This window comes from Ischnura elegans, chromosome 10 (assembly GCF_921293095.1).
Source record: "Ischnura elegans chromosome 10, ioIscEleg1.1, whole genome shotgun sequence".
Classification (NCBI taxonomy): Eukaryota; Metazoa; Arthropoda; class Insecta; order Odonata; family Coenagrionidae; genus Ischnura; species Ischnura elegans.
The window spans coordinates 67,467,895-67,492,913 of NC_060255.1; the positions used below are offsets into that span (position 1 = coordinate 67,467,895).

At 38.1% G+C, this 25,019-nt stretch overlaps 1 protein-coding gene across 2 annotated transcripts in view; it reads right to left on the reverse strand.

Annotated features, from left to right (window-relative positions):
• Positions 1 to 135: 135 nt before the first annotated feature.
• Positions 136 to 25,019, reverse strand: part of LOC124166665 (WD repeat-containing protein CG11141) — a 32,634-nt gene continuing 7,750 nt past the window's right edge. Inside the window, exons 7-12 of one of the 2 annotated variants that reach the window (XM_046544298.1) lie at positions 24,520 to 24,862; positions 22,365 to 22,609; positions 16,325 to 16,643; positions 14,448 to 14,833; positions 10,696 to 10,769; positions 4,244 to 4,318 (exon numbers count right to left, since the gene is read on the reverse strand). In XM_046544298.1, the coding sequence (XP_046400254.1) occupies positions 10,722 to 10,769; positions 14,448 to 14,833; positions 16,325 to 16,643; positions 22,365 to 22,609; positions 24,520 to 24,862 (1,341 nt within the window). In that variant the 3' untranslated portion in view covers positions 4,244 to 4,318; positions 10,696 to 10,721. Of the gene's footprint in view, positions 4,319 to 10,695; positions 10,770 to 14,447; positions 14,834 to 16,324; positions 16,644 to 22,364; positions 22,610 to 24,519; positions 24,863 to 25,019 lie in introns of both variants that reach the window. The other variant, XM_046544297.1, reaches the window with a different exon arrangement.

The window sequence follows — 25,019 nt, forward strand, 5'->3', positions numbered from 1 at the left end:
TAATTATTATTATTTTATAAAATAATTATTTTGGGGACACAAATGCATGTTAAGTCTCTTAAGTGTTCAAAACACGGATTTTTTGTTATAACTGCTCAAAGATAAGAAGGAATAAAAAATGAATAAAACACACGCTTACCACCATTGATGTATAAATATTATTCATAAATAATGGATACAATACGAAAAGAAGCTTTCAACCCTTTCACTACAATGCCATGATGATGTGGCAGCTCTGCCACTTAGCTAGAATCACACACAGAAATGTGTCCCAAGTAGGCATTACCGGAGGCATCATCCCCAGTGATTTGTAAATCCCTTGACCTTTCCATGACCAGAGGGTGAGAATCAATTGACACCTTTGTCTCAGTGTCTACAAATAGATGGCATGAACATGCTGTCATGTAAATGTTAATTTTTCATTTCTCAAAATCATTGCACAAACAAATAGTTGGCTAATCCCAAACACTATGTTTGGCAGACATATTGGGGCAATGTGGCCTCAGAAATGATCATGCTGTGTTTCTGCCTGTACTTCAAAAAACTTTTCCACACTTAGTGCAAGGGAAAAAAACTTCTATCTCAAGGCTAAGTAACAAAAATTTGGACAGTAAAAAGATATAAATAAATCTAACAATAAACATAACAATATCAAACATAGGATGTAGAAATAGAATTACAAAATATGAATAAGAAACTACATATACAGCAGAGTTTCAAATTGCAAATCTCAAGGGCTTACTCGTAACTTCCTGCTGTCAAAAAATCTACATTACCACTTAATTTGGCTTTGATAAACACATGCAGAGTCACAGAAACAAAAGCCCAATAAAAATATTTGGCTGTATTGCTTATAAATACAAATTATTCTTAGGTTCTCCATTTTATTAGGACAGAAATTATTATAAGTAAACAATATATCACCATTTAGAAATGTAATGTAAATGGGAGCGCTTAGGACCTGGCTTAGCACACTAACATCAATGGGTAAACCCACTCATCACTGAAAGAGTACGCCAGAACATTACTGTGCTTAACATATTAACCACTCATTTTACTCCAGGAATGACCAACATAGTATCACATTTCATGCCCCAAGTAATCAACAGTAAAAAGTACAGATGATTCCACACAATACCACCAAACGTGTCCACAGACTCTGAGGAAGAATCTCCTTCAGCGACTATTCAACAACTTTGGGAGCCACAAGTTTCCCTAGGCCTAACTATTCATCATCATATATATTTCTCAACAATTTCATGTACTCAATCCGCAACGGTACTCATTGCACAAGTACCCACACGTGGGTGAGGATCTTTTGGGTCCCCCCACCCTCCCTGGTTATGCTCTTCATTTGGCCTTCAATATTTTGACAATCGACTCATCCATTGTCTCAGGGATCCAGAAATTCAACTGATCCCATGATGGTCGAGTCTATTATCAAATCATTTAAACGAAAATGGAGAAAATAACCCAGTGAGAAATCCTATGGAACTTCACCCATATCTTTCCCAGGGAAAGCACCAGACATTACATTGGCTACACAGTTTTAGAAGGCTTGCTGTAGGCTCCAGCTGACATGAAATAGCTCCTAATGAAAAGGCAGCACATCCATAGCCATTTCCAGAATAAATTAATGGCAACAATTTGTATGCCATACCAACAGGCTAGTTACATAATGGATCAAGGTGACATATGTTAAGGCAGTCTTAACGACCTTATAGAAGGCAAAGCTGAGCTTTTCTGTAAGAATGATATGCTTGCTCATACAAATACACATTGTGTTAGAAATATGTAGGTATTGGGAGCAATGATACACAAGAGTAGATTATACAATAAAGCCTCAAAAAATCACATCGTATCAAGAGTTGATGCATACAACATTAATATGTGGTACAATAAAATCACAGAGAGAAGCCATGGTTTCCTTAACAATAATTCAAGTAGACCCATCATGGAAACATTTTACGAAACTAATATGAGCTGAGCAATGGAATGCTTATCTTACCTCACAGATATGCAGTGTTCCTTCAAGAGCATATAGTTAACACACAAATTGATTATAACACCATTAGCTCTCAGCTCTATCACAAAATGCATTTCTTGTTTCAAAAGTTCAATAACACACATTTCATTTGATCATTTCTTATTATTATTCACTCTTTGGAATATATGCAATGAGACAATGGGAGAATTACACTTGTCTCCCTACTTGCCACAGTATGTCTCTAGAATGCAACAGAAGGTTTTTAGAGACACAAAAATCATTGCAGTACGGATGTGTACAGCATCCGATGCTTCAGTTAAAATCCACTAACTTGTTCACTTCCAAAACTTGACAAAAATCTAACGGCAATTCTGGAAAACTAGAAATGATTTTGTTGAAAGACAAGCTCATGGATTTTGATGTAGGCCTACAAATGAGCAACCAGAAGAAAATTAGGCAAGGCAAGGGAGCGAAAACTGCATGATGAAATATGTCCACAACCACTTCTCTAATTGATGGACAAAATTGGGGGAGCGAGGGAGTAACATGGCAATCACAGCTATGCCTGCTGTAGACCAGATGACAGCTACATCCGTATTGAGAACCCTACGATATACTCTATTCTGGATATACTCTACTCCAATTTTCTCTCCACGTATAGAGTGCTGCCACTTCCAAATTACTTATTGTCTATTCTCCATTTAATAACCTCACTGTATGTACATCCTTTTATTTTAATGTGTGTATGTTCTCTTAGTAGTTTCACAAGTTTTACCTTTGTGGCATCATTAGAATGCAAGCTTTAATGGAATTTTACTCTATAGACGTGAGACTCATTATGTATTTAATAATTCAAATTTTATCTTTACTGCCAATGAAACCTTGTGGGACATATTTCTGCCAGTTCTTGACCCTTTTTTAGCAATTTAATAATGGAACCCTGCACCACATTGTTTGAAATAATCAATGGTCAGAATTTCCATACATTTGGTATACATTCTTTGTTGATTTTTTTTGCATTAATTTTTTAACTTAAGATTTTGGTGGGATCATCTTAGCAACAATTGACCAGATACTGATGGAACTTCAGCATAATTTAGTACAAAGTTTGGTGTAATATCAAATTCATTAGATACAAGTGCCTTTACTTTAGGCTAGGAAGAGAGTGAGGCTATTAGCTAGGGTACAACAGCTGGAAAAAATTAAGGTTTGTGAATCAAGTTTCACATGCGACAAGAAGGGGAGAGCAATACATAACTGATGAATGCAGAATGGGGTTTGTAGCATTTTTCAGAGGAAGTATAAAGCAACATTATGACTGAGGAATGCCAGTGTTACAAGTGACAATAGTCATGCGATGCAATGCCTCAGCTGCTAACCTCCACGAGCCTCCAGGAGGAGCATTTTGTTCCCTCAAATAAGAATACAAGGTTAATCAATATCCTTGGAATCATCCAGAGCATTTCTCCAAGAAGTCATAGGTTTCATTATATAGGAGAGAAAATTCAAATGACACCAAATAATTATGCATACACACAGGAATTACTTGAATACAGTTCTTGATTACTCAAGAAACCAGCTGATACAAAACCACTTCTTCTTAAAATATAATAAAATTCAATCCTAATTGCTGAAAAACGTTTGCTTCCTACCCTTTACTGTCAATCAATCACTTTTGAGCCTCTTTTTTCTGCAAGCAGATTAAGGTGACTAAGAGCAAAGGAATCGAAAGAATTTTGGAGTTGTATGGGCAGCAAAGTGAACTCAAGTAACATATAATCCAAATGGTTTTTGAATCACTCACCACCTCTTTGGTTTTCAACTGAAGTACTAAGTACTACAGTGCTATTTCTCAGCAACTCATTTCATACATTTCTTAAACTTAGGATTACCACATAGGCTCCTTGTGAGGCCATGAGGAAATTACAGTTCCTGACATCTCGTGCGTTAAATGATCTCCCATTCGCTATCAGAGTCTTCTCCCGGGGCTGTGGCCTCCAGGACCGGAGCCTCCACTCTCGGAGCACCCTCCTTGATGGACCAACGACCCTCCACCAACTTTGGGGAATTCACCACTTTGGGAAGACTCTCAGTCTCCTTTGCCAATGGGTGAGATGATGCTGCTGCTGCTTTAGTCGTCCTCTTCTTCTTCAAGAATGACGACCTCTGCTCGTCCACGCTAACGGCATCAACATTCACGGAAGTGTCCAGGAACCAAGACCATGGCTGGCTTCCCGTTTGTTTTGGCACCTCCCGGGGGAGATTGGCACCGAGCGAAAGGGAGGACTCTGATGCGATAGGTAGACTTGACTCCTGTGGGCTGGGCGAAGGCTAATCATAGAATAGAATAGAATAATCATACATGTAGTCCAATTACACCCATTTATTAGAATATATTTAGACTGACCAACAAGTGGTGATAAATTGCTAAAATTCTAAAGGAAAAAAATCATTTGTCTTGACATGAATGGAAACCTAGATGTCCTGAATTCACTTCAAGTGTTCCTCTAGGAGACAAGGTGGATAATGCTGCCAGACATATAATGCCACTATGCTGCATGTTTGAACACACAATGCCACAGTCCCAAGGCTAAAGGCAAAACCTCGCACATGAGAGAATTCGCCATAAACCTTCTTCAAAGAGAATTACTGTGGACTAACCAGCGGCATGCCTTTGCAAAGTCACCCAGGGGAGCCATAAATTTAGAACCAAGATGTCACTGAGGAAAAATTGTTTGTCACTCTCCTGAATTCGCCCCAAGTAACAATGAAACTACTTGAGCATACTATTCCTCTTTCCTTCCATCCTTCCTAAGAGCTTTGCTGGTGTTGGAGTACAAAATGGTTTATGCAGCCAGACATACAATGCCACAAGGCAACATGTTTGCACTAGGGTCAGATTGAGGTCGTTGTTTTGGGGGAGTTAATCAGCATTGATGAGAAGGCATCAAAATTTCAAATTTTATTCATGGAATCATATTTAAACCCCTCAATGTTTTTGCAGCTAAGGATTGAATGCAAGGTTGTTTACATCAATGTGAATATAAAATGTATTCTCCTTTCAAAATGGTTGATGAATCAAACTAAAATATTATTATTCAAGCATCAAAGGAGTATTCATGAGATGAATAAAAAGGGATGGAATAATTTAATTTACCAAACTTCGGGCAAGTGTGCACTAAGGTCATTGTAGCGTTTATCACTTACTGCAATGCCTTGGTGGTATGCAATACCACTCAGCGATAACTTGTCTGAAGTCTGATATGCTTAGGCAAGTGGTTTTCAGATTTCCGTAGAATATTTTCAAATATCATTTCGTAAGCTGTTGAAATAAAATCTTACATTGGAGAACCACCTGAATTACCCTGTATGGGGGCAGCAATACCCTCCTAAATCCACCTCTGGTTCATGTACATATGTGACACCATAATTTACTAATGAAAAATAATTATCAACTTGCATCTTTTCTGCAGAGTTGCAGTGAAAAGCTCAAACTGTATTTCATCAATGGCAAATTCAATTACATATGGGTTACAACATAAAAAAATAAAGGATAGATTATTTTACTTAATATTAAAAATTAATTCTATCTCTAAAATGGATATAGAAAAAACGACAGCAGTGAAAAGCACTCATGAAAATTGACATCAGTAAGTCAATTTTCAAGGCTATTTTTATCATGGAAAATAAAAGTCAAAATGGTTATTCAATACAAGGTATCAAGATTTCATACACTCACAATAGACATGAAAATACACATTTTTAACAGAAAAAAAGTTGTGAAGAAAAGTATGAGCAAGAAAATAACTTCACAAAAGTAAAACTACGACTGGAAAAAAAGTTGACACTGCGGCAGAAGGTGATCTAACTCAAAGTAAAAGGCATATAAATTTAAAATAAAAGGGTCATACACTACAAAAAGCAGTAGAAGTAATATAAAAGTATGAGCACTTAACCACCTAGAGAAAAGTTTTTTACAACAGTGACTGATAGGGCTGTGCAAGCAGGAATTTTTTTCATTGAGTAAGATTGTGAAAGACTTTGAAAAATAAATCTTGAACCTTGAGCGAGAAAAAAATTTTGCTATTTATTAGTGGTATCGTCTGGGTGTAAACAGGTTCATTACTATTTTGCATCTGATATTAAAAGCATTAAAGGGTTTGAAATATAACTGTGTGCATCAGTTCATCAAGAGTAAAAGCTATACAATATTACCAGGATTAATAAATATGTATAGATTATGATAACAAAAATGAATATGTACCTAATTATGTAATTTCCAAATACTTAGGGAATTCAAATAATACCAAAGATTATAAATGTAAGGTATGATTTTACTGAAAATAATTTTATGAGGATAATGATAATTGGACATGTAAGTCGAATTTTGGATTTGAATGGAAATTACGGTTCACCAAAAACAATTATGGTTTACTCAAAGGCTACATGGTGCCAAAAATGTCCAATAGCATGACCTTCTTTCACCAACTAAGCATGAAAAACAGACTTCTAAGGGCTAGAAATGCAAAATCATCCTTTGTATAATATTCCTGGGTATGAAAAAAATTACATTTGGTTAAAGAGTATGCGTTTCTGAATAAAATGTCAAAGAAGCATCACATAGAATATTATTTTCTGCTTATTCAGCACAACATTCTGCACACTATATCGAAGAGGGATCTATAAATATCAGCTACTAAACAAACAGCTAAAAATATGAAAAATTCGAGAAAAACATCCTGATGCAAAATACATGAGTCGTGGGTTGCCTACTCCCAGTGCATTCTGCTGCGCTCCGGCTTGAGCCTCTCGTTCAAAATATCAGCTTCACTTTCAGTATCACAAGCAGATTTTTCTTCAGATATGCCTTGAAAACACTTTAATAAATCCCCACTCTGAATAAATCAGATGCACTTTTTAAATATCAGTTTTATCACATTTTATATAAAAATGTGATGCCCAACACTTTTTAATGTAAGGACACCCAAAACCAGTTTAAGACTGTAACTTAGTTAAAATAAAGAAAAAGTATTATACTGATAGATGATGCTATTTTTCAGCCCATTAAAATATTCATGTTGTGTCAACAAGAAGGAAATGGGAATATACAGATATATGAAAGCTTTATGAAGGGAAATTGAAAACCGCCTTTCAAAAGGATTCAAAACTCAATAACCTAACAGGCACTTACTTTGCAACCTGGATGAAAGAACATTGGAAGTGCAAAGAAACTCAAAACAATACATATATGTATAGGACAGTATCTGGTGTAACTTTGTGGATTCTCATAATTCATGTTGAACCAACGAGAAAAAAAGTCAACTTTCACAGGATGATTTATTATATGACCATTGTTTTGTTGAACAGTTGAAATCAACAGTTTTGTCATTGACAGAACATATTCCTTAAATAACGACACCAAGGAATTCAAGGAATATGTTCTCTAAATTACTCAACCAATGATGCTGACACGTTTGGTGAAACCATGGTCATATAATAAATCAGCCTGAGGATGTTAATAGCTTTTTTTCTTGTTGGTTCAACATTACATCTATGGTTGAATCAGGATATATATATACATACAGTTTTGAACCTAAAATATACACAAAGCCCTTAAAGGGAGAAAACTCTATGCCCTGGAACAACAGTAAATTATCCTATGAACAATGGAAAACAGGTCACTCATAAATGAAGTTCACCCCTGTCATCTACTGAATACTCCTAGCAACCAGCTTCCTTGCTCCCCCCTCCATCTCCTAACCCTACCTTCCATATCACGCCCTTTTTCACTGAAGACAGCAGATTCCCCCACTCAAGTTTTCCCAGCTCATCTCAATAGTTGATGCAGCAGGTTACCCATGGTGGCAGTCTGCCAGCATAGCAACCAGAGACAGAGCAGGGACCTTGTAATATGAGTCAGAAGGAGGATTCATCTTTCTGTTGATAACTGTTGTTAATAGTGCAGTAATAGTGGAGTATTGGTGTCAAATCACGATTCAAGATGAAAAAGTCTAAGTAAAAATCTATACAGGACGGTGGCAATGAAAACTTAGCAGGTCAATCTGAGTAATATTTTTTCCATTCAGTACATACTTCAGAAGTTATGGCAATAAATTGTTGACATTGGTAAAAGTCATAATGAAGTTAAGGGAAATACCACTGCTGGCCAGTTAAATTTATTTTTTCTATTATTCCCTTCCATTTGTGGATATTGTGGCATAATAGGGTGGTTTCCTATTATTTTTTTATTGCTTTAATCGAAAGATTATTACTCCTGGAGTACGTATTTCACGCTTTTAGATTTTCAAATGACAACATCTATTTTTCGCGATTAAATGAAAAGTGAACATTTTCAAGCGCGCGAAAACGCGACGCTTAAGTATGAATGCCGGGAAATACCTCCGTATGTCGTATTTCTGGTTCCCCCTCCCGCCCGGTGAGGTGACCTTGAGGCGAGGCTTAGCGCTGATACGTCGCAGGATGCTAGCGGATAGCTGAGTACCTTGCTGGATGGTAGCGCTTGGCTTAAAAAAGGTTTATTAATACCTTATCAAGCGAAGAAAACTTTCCGAACTTAGCCAGTTTTAATAGGTGATTATTAAGACATGTTTCCCTGAGCTCTGTGCCTCATGCATGCATTGGTAACCTCAGACGATGTATAACTCCTGTCCTCTCGTGTAGAAACTAGGTCCCTGTGACGTCATGCGGAGTGGAATCGCATGGGCGCCAATCTGGCCTTTTTCAAATGAGGATAAATTTGACCCTTGCCATTCGTCTAAACCGGTATTTCAAAAACCAAATAATTTGTGTATTATGAATACACTAATGGTGGGTAACGAATCGCAATCAATGCCTTTCGTTTTCTTTGATGAAGGAAACTACCCTATCATGCAACTTCTCTGTCTCTTTCACTAAGCTTGACTAATTTTGCAGTAACTATTACAGTATGGACAGGAGAAAATGATATCATCACAGCAGAAATAGTGAAAAATGCAAATGTTTGTTGCAGGTAGCCCACTCATCGAGTATAGTTACCTGTGGATTACTATGTATTTATGTGGATTACAGGCGAGTAGTTATCCATGATTATCTCACAAAATAAGGATCAAACGTCAGCATTTAGGAAAACTAATTGTAAGGCAAGGAGAGAGGCAATAGCAACCCAACATAGATGAAGGAGGTGGCATACAGATTAAGGTTCCTTGCTTTTCCACTTTACTCTCTGAGCAAATTGTAATGCCCATAAAAATATGCCTACTTCAAGCGATGCTACACACATGATTTTTTTTCCGAATTGATTAATGTCTTCTGTCAGAATGTTTGCTTCAAAGTTTATGAATTTTGACAAAAGGAACTAAATTGTCATTTTTTTCATTTGGATTGAGCATATTTTTAGATGAAGATACGGTGACCATATTGAGGAAAAGAGATTTAATACATATTATTGAACAACATATGAACAATATGGACATTAAAACCACAAAATGGTATGCAGTTATATGTCGATCCCTCACAAATTACAAAATACACAAGCATTCCCCTAAGTTCATATTTTGTAGGCAGAAGGGTGACCCGCAGCAGACACACGCAAATTTCTCATGAAATACATATTATCGTTTCCAAAAGTCTGTGTGCATCTATGCTCCACTCACTCGTTGAATGAATCTGGTGAATTTCTGGTAAAAGCTGGAGGCTTGGAATACAATGTAAAAGAACTTTGGTCTCCATTGGAAGAGACATGCATTGATGAGATCTGACGAGGAAGGCTTGCATCAGGGATAGAATACCTATAGTCAAACAGCCAAACAAGCAGAGGAACCTCATGTCTATGATCATACTGATCCAAATTTTATCTTTCGGGCTCTCAGTCCTCAGATTGAGAGTGATCTTGGATGACAATTAATGAATTACCTCTAACAGAGGTGACATGTAGCTATCATCTACAAAATAACGACTTCAGCACTATGGGTGCTATTGGAGATTCAATTTGACTGCCAAGTAAAAAAAAAGAGCATTGAATTTCCCATAATATCCATACTACATAGTACCAAAGTCATTAACACGTAGATGATTGCTAAATGTCTCCTCCGTTGGAGAAAGTTTGCAAATTGTCATACAAAATCATTGTCTTTCGTCAACAAGTGAACTTGAAATCAAGTTTAATTGATTATTGGCTCTTTCAAATATGTCATAAGTTTGGGTCCAAACTTAACTTGCAGGAACTGTTGTATCAAAGTGACAATGCCCTTGCCCACAGATGTTAATGATTGCACTCAGCTGACACTAACACTGAGTGACAAGATTCACTAACTTTGTAAAACACCGGTCCTTTGTCTCCGGTATAAAAAAAAAACACAACATGTTGACTGACTGGTAAGTAACCAGAGAGTGTACAATTTGCACTTTTTAAAGTTGGCTGAATGTGACCATTAATGGATGTGGAAGTAAGTATAATCACATCCAAAATTCTAATAGAGGCAAGTTTTGCTGGGGATAACAATTTGTTCTGATTGAAAGTGGTAAAATGAAGCACCCTAATTCTAACTCCTTGGCATGATTGTCAAAGGCTACCCAAGCAAGAGGGATGATGTGAAAAGCAAACAAGAAGGCATTCGGTGGTTCACTGATATCATGCAGTACCACTTCCAAGCAACTTCAAACATGCATCCATGCCATTACTGCCACAAAGACAGTGTTCCAGAACTTACTTGCATCATCACAATTGAGCTTTGAATCAGGCATTGCCAGCTCCACTGTTATTTGAGATCAGACTTTGGTTATTCTGAAAAAAAGATAGGCGAATTGGATTTTTATGACCCAAACTCCATTAATTTCATCATTTATGATCCACAATCCCATCATTAGGAGTTTATTTAAGGAATAACCATGGAATAGCCAGCAGCGTACCTTTACGGAGTCACCCGGAAGTATACATTTCACAAACACAAAAATTCCACAGAGGAAAAATCATTGGCCTTACTGTGATTCAAACTCATATCTCCCTAATTCGTGCCAGATATTCTACCACTTGGACTACTAAGGTATCTCCTTCCTACGCTGAGTTTTACTGGCTTTAGAGGACAAGATGGTTTATGCAGCAAGCCATACACAGCCACTACGTAGCATATTTATTCCAGCCCTTAAGCTTAAGCCAGAATTTTGAATGCTACGGCATTCACCATAGACATGATTCAACAAATAACAGCAGAAATACCATCAGCATACCTTTATGGAGTCACAGACAAGTGCAAAAATTCCACAGGAAAAATTTTTGAACTATGTCCATTGTGAACGCCCTAGCTTTCAAAGTTCTAGCTTCAGTCTCAAGACAGTGGAACAACACATACAAACTTGGCATGGTATGTCTGGCAGCACTAACCATCTCACCCTTTAAAAACAACAGATATGCCACAGAGGAAAAAGATGGCTTGGGGGTTCAATTGGTAGAACACCAGCCACGAACTCATGAGATCCCCAAAACTTTGTCCTCGGTGGAATTTTTGCGCATTAGGACTTGGCTTTCCTGAAAAAAAGATATATTAACTATATTTTTATGACCTCAATTCCATTAGTGGCATAAATTATGTCCTAAATTCATTAGAAATGTGCAAGCAGGAAATTTGTGAAAATATTAATTGAATCACAAGTAATTCTTTCACATGGATTCATACATAACCTCTGCAATGGAAAAAAAGAGTACATCGGAATATCACCTCAACAGTTAGTATTCTGAAATAACAACATATACTGCTGAAAAAATTCAACTTCTTTCAAATTATAAATCATTAGTCATGGAAAAGAGAACATACATAAGGTGCATCAAATCTGATCCAATGAGAAACAAAATACACGGTATCATTAAGATGTAAACATTATTTTAGCCAAAAATGCCAAAGAAGCAAGAAAAAATCCCACGGTTAAAATGAGGTGAATAACGTTGCTTGTCCATCAATACCACATGTAAAACAGTACAATTCACTTAGAAAATAGAATAAGAAGCCAACATTGAAAAATGCACAAGCTTAATGACATATGCATGATTAGATGAACAGATCAGCGTATCATTCCTCCATTACCTCATTAACTGATCTTACATAATTCCTGCTGGCCTCAGATAAAGAATTGAAAATCCACGAGAACAGCAAAATCGACCGATGAGGTGGCATTTATCATTTCTATTGGTGAATTGGATGGATGAGGCAGATACTTTGTGGAGATCCATTATGAGATATAAGTAAAACACTTCGCACTTTAAAACATACTCCACATAAAAATTTATTAAACTACAGTCGACATGTTTCGCTGCACTGCAGTAAGCTGCGAAATATGTCTACTGTAGTTTCATAAATTTTTATGCGGAAAGTGCAAATTGTTTTACTTCATATCTCACTTCTATTGGTTTTATTCACCTGACCACCATTTGACAATTTGCAATGGGCAAAGCACAGGGCTACTGATTGAAGGGTTTCAGGATCACATATTGGGAGCCTTAGGAGACCTCCAAACAAAAATCCTTGAAGTGTAAGGTGGGTCTGAATTCTACTGAAATTCTTTAATAAATTTTTTAAATTGCTTATACATTTGAAACCCACTTTCCAAAAATAAATGTATGTACCCTCGATTTTGCTAATTTTTTAATACATCAAAGGCCTTTGTTTCTGCTAAGAATTGATGAAATGACAAATATTCAACTTCCTTAGGTGACAGAATAAAGATCAGTGAACCGATCAGCCTGGTGCTAAGTGTCTATAAGTGGGAATTGACTGGACATAGTCAAAAGTTGCCTTCAGGTAACATGGCTTCATGGCTGAGCACTGCTATATCTCATTATTAGTGCAATCTGGCTCTTGATAATATGTATCAGTAAAAGCCTAACTCCTTCAGCTCAATTGTTTAATAACACAGACATCATGCTTGGAAAGTAATAATGACACACGCTGCATTCAAAATATTATTTTCCTCTCTCCCTGACATTGAAACAATTGGAAGAAAACAAAGGCAATTATCATGAATAAGTGACTCCCACTGAATCACTTACAAATTCAACCAGATAGTTGATTAGGATAGATGAGGGTAGAGCTCACCATGGACTAAGCTCCCGGCATGTGAAATTTAGGGCAGTGGGGCCAGTTTCTTTTCCTGGGCCATTAAGGATTTCACTTTGAGAGTGTCCAAAGGCTTCACCTGAGATTTGAACCCAGGACCATTTGATCAGTAGCCAAGTACTCTATCCACTAGGCAACCATGCTCCCAGATTCAAATCTCAGGTGAAACCTCTGGAGACCCAAAGACCCCAATATAAAAAATCCTCTAAGTGTGAGATGGCACAGAAAAAGTAACTTTCCCTCTACCCTGAATACTGTACTTCTCTGAGCCCCCCCCATAATTTTGAGGCTACAGTTTCGGGAAAAAAAATGCTGTTGAATACAGTCCCCCATTTACTTTTACCACGGGCATTTTTGGAAAAAAAGGAGGGACTATATTAAGATTAATACGGTATGTGCATGTCTGTGGCTTATTTAGGGATGAAATGTACCCTAACTTTCCAAAGTAACTTTAGGATTGAATCAATGAGTTATAAAGTGAATATTATTTATGAATGAGAGTGTATGAAAGGTCATGCTTGATGCAAATGGGAGCAAAGACCGGTGCAAACATATTATTTAGAGTGAAGTATGAATAATAATAAAATTCATAAATGTTGAGTGAACATATTCCCATCTGAGCAAAAGCAGTAATAATAAGTATGTTATTAATAAGCAATGGTAGCAACTTAGTGGCTGCATAGCGGAACACGCCAAGATTTCGTCATCTAAAGAATAATAATGAAGGGAAGGTATAATGAGATACCTTAAACCAACAAATCACTGAAGCTTTACACAGACACTGAGCAAGCAACACATGGTTAAGCATTAAGATCATGAGGCCTCAAGGCAAAAAACAGACAGAATGACATTATGAATGGCTGCAAGACGCACATCCCACATTATGCAAAACATTTCTTGCTATCTTTCACGTACTGATCAATAAAATCTTACTCATTAAGATAACCGAGGCAGACGAGATGTAGTGGAAGGACATCCTGAGTAATGAAAAAGAGAGGCACTTTTCCACAAGTATATTGCGTACCGTACAATGTGTTTCGAACGTTAGGTCATTCTCAAGTACACTATGACATTGTTGGTTTCTGGAGCTGTATCTATTTTATTTGGATGAGTGGGGGCGGGAAGTTTGAGGAAGGGAGGCGGAGGGGGGTAAGATAGCTCATTGGGTGGTGTGCTCGGGGGATGGGATGTTTATTTATTGGCGGCATTCCGAAAAAACTGAAGATTTGGGTTGAAAATCAGCTTGAGTAAATATATAAGAGTTATTACACATGATTAAAATTAATATAATACATTTTTAACATTATTATCATTGAGTAGCTCTGTTGCTGGGAGGTGAGGACTGTGCTACTTACATTTGAGACTGGAATGATGGGCTTGAGGTCGAGCAGCCTGGCCAGCAGCTCTTCCTTGCTCTCCACATCCTGCCGGATGGACGTGGGGCTCCGAAGGTCAGGTGCTAGGGGCATTGAGGGCAGCCACGTCTCCACACCTCCCACATGCCCCTCCTCCACCATTGACGACCTCAAGTTCACACTGGACGCTGCCGCTGCGACCGCCTGCTCTGACCTACTCCGCCTCTTAACCCCATCCCCACCGAGCGGCAACTTCCCTGGTGTGCGCAACAGATCCTCTCTTGACGAGCCGTTCCCTTGCTCCTGCTTGTCTCCTCCTGCTTGCATACCTCCTGTCTTCTTTGGCGTCTCCTCCTCGGATGCGGTTGAGCGTGCACTGCTCCCCTCTGCAGCCATTCCACCACCGTGACAAGACAAGGGGGAATTAATGTTCAACAAATGCTTTTCTTAACCAATACGTCAAAAGGGAAGTTTATAAATTCTTTTGAGTGTTGGTTGATCAAAGTGAATATTAGTTCCCCGCCAACTGCCCTGACAATTATTTCCTCCAGGCGAGGAACTTGATTATGAAACTATGAGACAAAACTCATACTATCTCCCCACTGTACTTCTGATTCCCATCCCTTCCTTAAACTCGTTAAATACAGTGCAACCTCGATAAAACGAGACCCCACGGTGCACCAATAAACACTCGCTATAGCGAATTGTCGCTTTACCGGAGGTGGGGCAAATATTAGCCAATATACCTGTTGCAAACAGTTATACAGGAACAGGAGTGGTGCGGCGAAAGATAAAATTCTATCCTATAAACGTAAGCATAAATCCAGACGAAAGGCGATGCTTTTTTTGCATCACTAAATTTCCTTACTCAAACTACGACTAACTATTCAAACAATTTATAAGCGCCACACTGAATAAAAATCATGCAAAGCATTGTGTTGTCAATCATTATGCCAATGCACAACCGACGAAGCCATTTTTCTATTAACTTAATTAGCACACTTACGTAATCATTCTATAATTTTGGTATTTTCCATTGAAAATTCAAAAATTAACTGATAAAACTGTATCGCGGTTATTTAATGCCTCAAATGTTTCTATTGGTGTATGTTTATTATTCCTGTAGGTTAAGCGGCAGTGAAGTGAAATAACGTATTGCATTTGTTTCTGCAGTTTACCACATAAATTTGAGCACTCCATTAACTTCATTTCTAACAGATCGCTAGCAATTACAGAGATTAAGGAATCTTGGTGTAAGTTTTTCCGGCGGTGAAACCCTCGCTATGGCAAGAGCCAACAGCAAAAGGTCCTCGTTAAAACGAATGTTTTAACATGCTTATTATAGGGTCAATTGACTGTGCATTGGCTATCTCTCGTAATAACGGGGGTCTCGCTATAGCCCGTACTCGCTTTAACGAGGTTCCACTGTACTCCTCACCCACCTTTTCCTCAAAATGCATAAAGAGGATTCTTTCATATACTGTGACTTCTTGCTCATTAATTATTTGGCAAAAATAGAGAGTGATAATCTTTCAGGGCGATACAGAGAGCATATTGGAAACCCACAATATTTCCACGTACAACAAAAATGATAAATTAAGAGAGATATTTTCCCAAACGGATAGGAATAGGACTTTTGTTTTTCCTCGAACGATAAAGGACTTCAATAAATGGTAGGCAGACTTTAATTAGACCATTTTATTTTTATTTTTAGCAGCTGGTGTTCTAACACCCTCTGCCACATGCCTATTAAGATGGCTTGCAGAGTAATATGCAGACGTAGATCATAACGTAAATTTTCCCTGAGGGCATGGGCAAGATTCCCCTTTTTTCCCTGACCTTCAAAATCACTGTAACCTTGATGCCACCCCACTCACCAGGCTCAAGCATCCCAGGGCTGAGCGTGGTTGACTTCTTCTTCTTCTTGCGCTTCTTTGGCTTGTAGATGATCTCCTCGTTCACCAGAGGCACTGCAGCAGATGACAAAGTCTTGGTAAGCCCTCCTCCTGCCTCTGCACCTTTTGCCAGAGGGTCGCCTCGCAGGGGGCCATGGCCGCTGTCAGTGCTACTCGTGAGCAAGGCAGGCACCTCCTCAAATGGTAGACCCACGACAGGGGGAACCTCAAGGGCCTCATCCGCCATCACCACGCCCACATGCTTAGGTCCCTTCTCCCTCGGAAACCCCACCTCTTTCTCCTGAAATAATGAAAGAATGTATGTACTATGAGCTTCTCCTGAAATAATGAAAGAATGTATGTACTATGAGCTTCTATGAAATACTCAATCTCTCTGGTACTTGTTCTCTGAAATTTGATAAAATTAAGGTCTCTTTAGGTCAATTAGGTACTTTCTGCACTAACACACCAATACCTAACTATTGCTTATTGTTATTAATCACCTAAATATCAGCTTCAAAACCTTTCTTTTCAAAATATGAGCTAAATACATACAGTATCTATTAATTTAAGTGGTAACTAGTTCCTAAAGGCATTTACTGGGTAGAACCCCCCCGTTTGTGAAATTTAAATATTCCATCCCTCTGCTACGTGCTTCCCTATTGGAATTTGATACTCACTCAACGAAATTATTCTCAGACTAGCCAGTGGCATAACTTAATGGAATTTGATAAAATACAGGTGTCTCTCCAGGTAATTCGATGGGAGTAATACTGAGAACTCCGGAAAATTCTTTATGAATTTTATAATATAATATTCAAGAAGATGTTCTCTGGAAATTTTGGGAAGTGACAAGTAGCCCCTATCTATTCGACTCCACTGGTGAGAGCAAGCAGTTCCACCAGATGGCACTAATGGCCAAGTTCCCAAAGGGACGGGATTCCCAAAGAAAAGCTATGGCAGTTGATACTAATTATTATCTTATATACTTAATTCATACTACAGTTGATATAGAAGCAGACAACTTCTGGAAAGACAGGTAAGAGTTAAGTACTCAGACCATGACCAGAAGATCTACATCTACATAATACCCCACAAGCTGCCTAAAAGACGTGTGGCAGGGGGTGTTAGGACACCAGCCGTTTACACATAAAAATGAAGTGCTCAAACGAAGTTGGGACTAGCGTTTATTAAAGTCCTTTATGGTTTGGGGGAAAAACGAATTCCCATATCTATCCGTTCGGCAAAACATCTCTCTTACTATATCGCTTCTATCGTACCTGGAAATATAGTGTGCCTCTAATATTATGTTCTCTGTGTCGCTCTTAAAGATATTCATTCTCAATTGTTCAAGGAATCTAAGGAGTTGGAGTAATCCTAAAAAAGGAATGGGGAAGAAGAGTGAAGAAATATTGAAGGTACAAGAAAGGATAATGCTCATCAATTCAACTTGATAGAAGGGGAACCAACAGACACAGTGATAGTGCAGGTGCACATGCCAAAGTGGAGTCAATCGAAGGAAGAGATAGAAGAAATGCCCAAACAACTGGCCTTGGGTACAGTTCAAAGGAAGGAAACCTGATGGTATTGGGAGATTAGAACACAGTGGTCGGAGAGGGGAAAGATGGGGGCACGGTTTGAGAGTTTGGGCTGGGGAAACAGAATGAGGTTAGCGGAGTTCTGCAATGAGAAGCTCGATTCACACAATGAGGTCACTCAATTACCATGTTGAAATTAACAGACTGCTTTAACACGTTAAGTGCGGCAGCCGTTTTCAAAATTCGTTCCCGGGGGCGGAAATACTTTTTCTTCGTTTTTGCATTCGTTAGGGTATATGATGCAATGACCACCATCTAAAATATACTTTATTGCTCTTTTTTCTGAATTATGACGAAAAAATTTTATGACGCACCGTGTGCGTCATCCGCCATGGGTAAGGTATATGGTGATAGGCAACCCGCATCACATCACCACTCGCGGCCGCCCTCATTTTTTTAGCTAAAATGTACTGCTGTATTCGCTATAGAACAGTTCTCAGTTATTAGAACTTCATTTTAGATATTTTATTGGTTTATATACTTTTAGTCGTACTTATTTTTACTGTGTACTCAATTTACAGCATACGGAAATTTAAAATTTTGCAACAACTGGTTAACATCTTCCAGGCACTATTTGCGTCGTTACTTTACATCTGATGGTAGTGATGAAACATAGGGTGCAATTTTAGGCCTTAAAATAAAGATTATTAAATAATAAGAATAATGAATTAAAAATATCAAATATTTTATTAGTCTTATATTACAAATATGCATGGTATTCCCTGAAACAAGGTTCAAGACATAACCCTGGTAGCTCTGGGCACTCTGGGCAGAAAGTGCTAACATCCTTTCTCATTCCTTTGCTGTAGCATACCCTGCATCTTTTACGCTGACTTCGTTTTTCAGAACTTTTTGATGGTAAGTGGTTCTTTTTATTTTCCCCTAGAGGCTTTGGTGCATCTCGGATCATTGGTATAGTGTTCTTATATATCAATGAGGCGATAACATTATCACGAAACTCAAGTAGACTACGTGACCTTCCTCCATACTTCTTGAATAAGCAATATGCATTATTCATCACTAGGTTTAGCAAATGCAAACCTAATTTCATGTACCATCTCAACGATTTCCTTTCTAATGGATAATAAGCCAAAAGTTGATCCATCCTATCAATTCCACCCATGAATTGGTTATATTTCACTACCATTTTGGGCCTCCTGGATATAGTGCCAAACTTTGTTTGTACGTCAACAAAGTCTGCATCATGCTCTGATGATATGAGCAAAATCTCTCTCTTGTCTCGCCACTTCATCACACTTATTCCCTCATTAGTGTGTCTGCTGAACGACTCTCCCCTCTTTAATTTCTTATTTACTACATCTAAAGGGTTATTTTTTCGATTCCCCTGAAGTGTCCCAGTAACGTATGTATTGTTTTGCAAAAGATGCAGACACAAATTAACGGAATTATAAAAATTGTCCATATATACTGCATGCCCTGCGTTGAGAAATTTTTGTAATAAATATTTCACTACTTTATCGGTATGTCCACGCCCACCAATGACACAATCTTGAGCTCCTGTGTAGACACAAAAATTCAGCACTAAGCCAGAGGGCTCACTCAGCACATATAATTTTAATCCATATTTATGTCTCTTACTCTTGATATACTGCCTGAAGTACAAGCGTCCTCTCCATAGAACCATAGATTCGTCCAAGCTCAAGTTCTTTTCAGGATAGTAAATCATATTCATATTATTTACAAACGCGTCAAGTACGGGACGAACTTTATAAAGTGGATCTGTTGGTATTGCATCATTTTCTTTAGGGTTCCGGCTAAAATGCAATGCCCTCAAAATGAGCATAAAACGGTCCCTTGACATGTTTTGACGGAAAATTGGAAAATCGTATAAGTTTGATCGTTTCCAATAGTAAGGAATACGATTCAGCCGTATATTGCCCATGAGGAAAAGCAGCCCAAAAAAAACCTCTAATTCATCCCTCGTCACGTCTTTCCATTCGGTAATACGCGAACGAGGTAATGGACTTCTTGAAAGTATGTCCACTGCATTGGCATTCGTCTCTCGGATTATGATATTTACAAACTCGTCATTGGCAACTAAAAAGAAAAAATCACTTGGGTCCTGACCTGTAAGTTCCACTTTGAGTCCTGGTCTTCCAGTGAAGGGAATTATTATAGAATTTTCTTTGATTTCACTCCAAATGAAAGAGGAGGGGCTATCAATGCGCCCGGGAGAGGAACTAACTGGGTGAGGAACAATCACTTCACTCCCTGCTTCTCCTGAGCTGTCGTCTGACTCCGTGCTCTCGTCCCCACTGCTGGAGGAAACATTGTATTCTTCATCGGAGTCTAGCACAATTTCGCGGATGACGTCCTCTGATAATTCCCTTGCTTTGCAGCGCTTCTTTGTGCTCCCTTGACTTCCAGCGTGTGATGAGGACGGGAGGAGATTATCTGGTATCTATGCAGAATGGTCAAAAAGAAATACAAATTAGTCTATCAGTAAAAACATGCATAGTCTATCGATCATAATACATATACTTGGTCTCTGGGGACTAAACTTCGTAAACGGTTTTGTACAGTAGGGTAGGAAGAAACATCTGTAAGATTGAAGCCATGGTTTGGCGGATTGAAGGAAAGGCTACGAAAAAAATATCATAAGATCTATATTGTATGTAAATACAGCTACAGTAGTTATTTCGGTTGTAAAAATTATTAATACTTACAGAAACATCTCTCACTTCGCAATCAGAAGGCGATGTCCTTTTCTTTGACCTCCTACTAGTAGACATTGTCAAAGTAGTATCCTCCGACCCCTATATAACAATGTTAAAATAGATGAATTACTTTTAATATAAAAAATACATCAGTAACGTAGTTATTAACATAAAATTATTTATGAAGTGAAAGGTACTTACCGTAATCTGCGTGTTCACCAGAACTGAGGAATTCACCGTCTTCATACAACGGTTTACGCACTAGTAACTGCACAATACTGCAGAAAGTTACACGTAACCACATAAAAACCTGCACGAAGCACACCTAACGACGACGACGATCCTCAATTTTAGCGGGCTTTTATACCCTTGATTCGTCCAACCTCCGGTGCGTATATATACCACCTCTCCGGCTGTGGTGAATTTACGCAAGTGCGTAAAAAGGGAATTTTGACTCAACAAGTGTATAGGGACCAGTGTAACCTTTCCAGTGTAAGTGAAGGAGAATTAGAAAGACAGGCTTCTAGTGAGCGCGTGCAAAGCACTCTAAAAATTAAAAAGACTACAAACTAACGGCATCGGAAGCCGGGAACGGCCCAAAATGACATTACAATTTTTACAATAATTATTTTTGAGCTTTTATTATTTTTATCATTTTTTTTGTCGCATACAATGCGTGTTTGCTCATTTTATATTTTTTTTTTGGTTCATTTTATCAGTTTTAATATTTTTTTTTTGTCTGATTTTTAGCATTTTTATATTTTTTTTTTTTAAGTTTTTCCATTTTCTTTTCAAACCACAATATAATTATTACCATAAGAATGATTAAATTTTTGAAAGAAAAGACATAGGATAGAATTCGTTATCAGCGACACACCTAATACTCAATTATAACGTTTATACATTTTAAAAGAAATTTTATATCGGAATATATGATATTTTATTTCACATACATTGAAAAAAGCAGTCACATATGACGTTCAAATTCATTTTATCGCTAAGGATATACTAATTGACAAAATTAGAAACGAAAAAATGTTTGTTATAGTAAAAACTAAGAAGATTACGAATATATAATCAAAAAGAGCATTCCTGTGAGCGCAGAACGCCATCTAATTATTACAGATAGAAGTTACGCTTGACGCATATGGTGCGTCGTCCGCCCCTGACAAGGGTACAATCATGACGCACATGTTGCGTCATCCGCACGCAAAGTGTTAAAAAAATTCCTGACAGTGAAATATAACTATGCGATCCTACACAAAAAACTTTTTATAAACAAGCACGACTACAGTTTTGTAATGATTTGTGGGTGGATTTCAGTTCTGACAACAGCCTAGTAAATGGTCCATCAAGGGATGGGGCTGAGAGCCACTTGTAGGGAAAGGAGAGGAGAAAGAGAGTAAGGTAAAGATGGAAAATTGGTGAAAGGCAGTGGGTGACTAAGAAATCTTCATCGCATATCACCCCCTTACATCTGCACATAACTTTGTACCCAACTGAAAATGCTGCACCTCAGAAAATCCTTGGTCATATAAAATAAATAGGTTTTTCTTGAAATTACAGAGTTATATTTTCTCTTCTCCTAGGTGGAAAAATACCTAAAAGTCTAACATGAAACAGGAAAAATTACTTTGAGCAACTAATTAACATTTTTTTTTATATCTTCCTATGTACAAGCTATGAAACAGTCTCTTTCATCATGCACATCTACAGTTCATGCCTTACATCATACTTATCAAATACCTTAGGCGATGGTGGATTGACTTCTGCTTCTGCTGAGGAACCAGCATCTCCTCTGCTCAATGAAGAACTCTCGCCCTGAGCTGCCTTAAAGGGACTGGCTCCAGGCCCCGTGGTGAGCTCCAGGAGGCTTGCAGTCAAGTCTTTTAGCAGAGGGGGAGGGGAGGGAAGCAGAGACGGTTGAAAAATCGTTGAGGAAAACAGGGAGCGCACGCTTGAACCAAGACCTTCTTCTGGCTCCTCTAGGGCTGCAAATACATAAACAGGGTGACAACAACTTTTTTCTGCATCATTTCCCTGTGTTTTCCAGGCAGTTTTCCACCATAATATCCTACAAAATTGCTTACCACAGATTTTTTACACATCCCTAAAGTGCACCTATTAAATTTGAGTAAATTGAGGCAGACATCAACACATTTCTCATCATAATGGATTTGCATTTTCATGAAAAAATTGTCTGATAAGAATTAACATACTTCCCATCATAATAGAATTTTATTTTTATTAAAAAAAAACGATCCGATAAGAATTAAAAAAAATTAAATGATACAATAATCATCTCCTAACAAATTCTTAGAGTTTGCCTACTTTACATGCCCCACCCTACCCCCAATCTTGATTTCTCTGATGCTGTCATTGTCCATGCCTCAATACCATACAGAAGCATACTCCAAATTTGTCCTAATTAACTGATTCGTAACTTCAATGCTTATATTTTCAGTTGTGAGAAGACTCCTCATTTTGAGGTATTTCCTCTTTGCTTGGGGTTTTTTTTCGGGCTATTCACCTCCTCAAGTTTATGGTTTCCTAGTTCCAGGTTGGTCTTTACCTTTCTTATTCTACCTTAGACCAATACTTAAGTCTTCTTGCCATTGATTTTCAGCTTATGTCCTCATGTTTCCCATAGTTAATTGAGTTTTCTTCAGGTCTCTGCTATGACTGCTATGTCACTGGTAAATTGCAGCCTGCTCATTTTTTTTGCTGTAGATTTTCACTCCTGATGTTTTCCCTTTTATTTTGAATAAATTCTGTATGCTTTCTTTTGAGTTATGTCATGCATTTTCATAAGTTCCCTGATTAAGTCCATATTCCATTCATAGAGAATCGAACACTGATGAAAGAAATTGGTCCCACGATTGTAAACTACTCTGAATGATGTAAGGCACAAAGCTGAGACCTTTTTGGTATGAGCTTGTGAAATCATCCACTTAAACTATTTCAGGATTGGCAGCTCTCCACCTCTATCTATCTTCTGCCATTCTCTTCATTTCAGTACACCATCCACATCCCATACACCATTTACACCCATTATCTGCTTCCAATATTCCAGCCAAGGCCTCATTCCATATCTTCTGCCTTCCACTATTCTTTCAATGATTAACTTCACCAATCCCTCGTGCCACAGCATATATCTGATCCATCCATCCCTTCTTCTTTTTGATTTTCTCCACAGGTTCTGCTCTTCTTTCACTTCTTCACTGGTCACTCAATCAGTCAAATTTATTATGCACATTCCCCTTTAGTATCACATCTCAAAAGACTAGCCCTTTCCTCTCTGCCCAATGGCCCATATTCTGCTTCCATACAACAACAAATTCCAAAAGTCTTAACCAACTTTTACCACAGCAACATTTTGACTGCATTGGAAGAGAAGAATTTTCTTTTATTGTCAAAAGCTGTCTTCACTCTACGCATTATATTCCCTTTTTTCATACTTTTACGAAACGATGTTAATTTGCTACCTAATTAATAAAACTCTCTTACTTCTCTTAGCAACCCTCCAATATAATCCTTGCCTCTTTATCGCTACCTCTGCTAACAACTAGGATTTTTGTCTTGTGGCAATTTAGCTCGAGATTGCAGTGTCTACCATAGGCACATTGCAATACTCCAAGGGTATGCATCAGCTCTTCTTCACTCTTTGCTGAAACCACTATATTATCTATGAATCAAATTATTGGGATCCTTCTTTTTTGCATAACTACCCCACCTTGGATCCATTCAAAGACTTCATTCATTGGTCTCTGAGCATATACATTGAAGAGTTTTGGATCACCATTAACAATCGCAAAAAAATTTTCCTTCACACGTTTTCACATTCCTTGTAGAACACTGACTGTTGTAAAATATATTTAAAAATTGCAATGTGCCAACTTACCCTTGGAGTAGTGGTAGTCGGGGAGGTTGGATATCCGGATGAGGCTCCGCCCACCCTCCAACACAAATATCTCGGGTCCCTTCCCAAGTGTCATCTCACCCCCCTGGCTCAGCTCCATTGACGCAGGCGAGGGTGTCACAGCCACCGAGATGATGGAGCGCAGGCCACCTGCACCAGTCTTCACCGAGGCTATGACTCCCGTGTCCTCAGGGTCGAGCACCAGGATAGAGCCAGAAGGGCCCTTCCAGTGGGCCACCAGCAGCCCATCGTCAAATGGGTGCAGGAAGCCCACCTGGTGCTGGAACCCTAAGGCATCGGGCCGGCCAATTCCCAGCTGATCATCCTGCATTTGATAATGGCAAAATATACATTTGCTTCAGTAATTATTTTTATTTTAATAATGATAATTCAACATGATTTCTAATTCATATTATTATTATTATTAGTATTTTTCAATATTGCAAATTTTTGTAATATTTGTATTTATTTTTCCCAGAAAA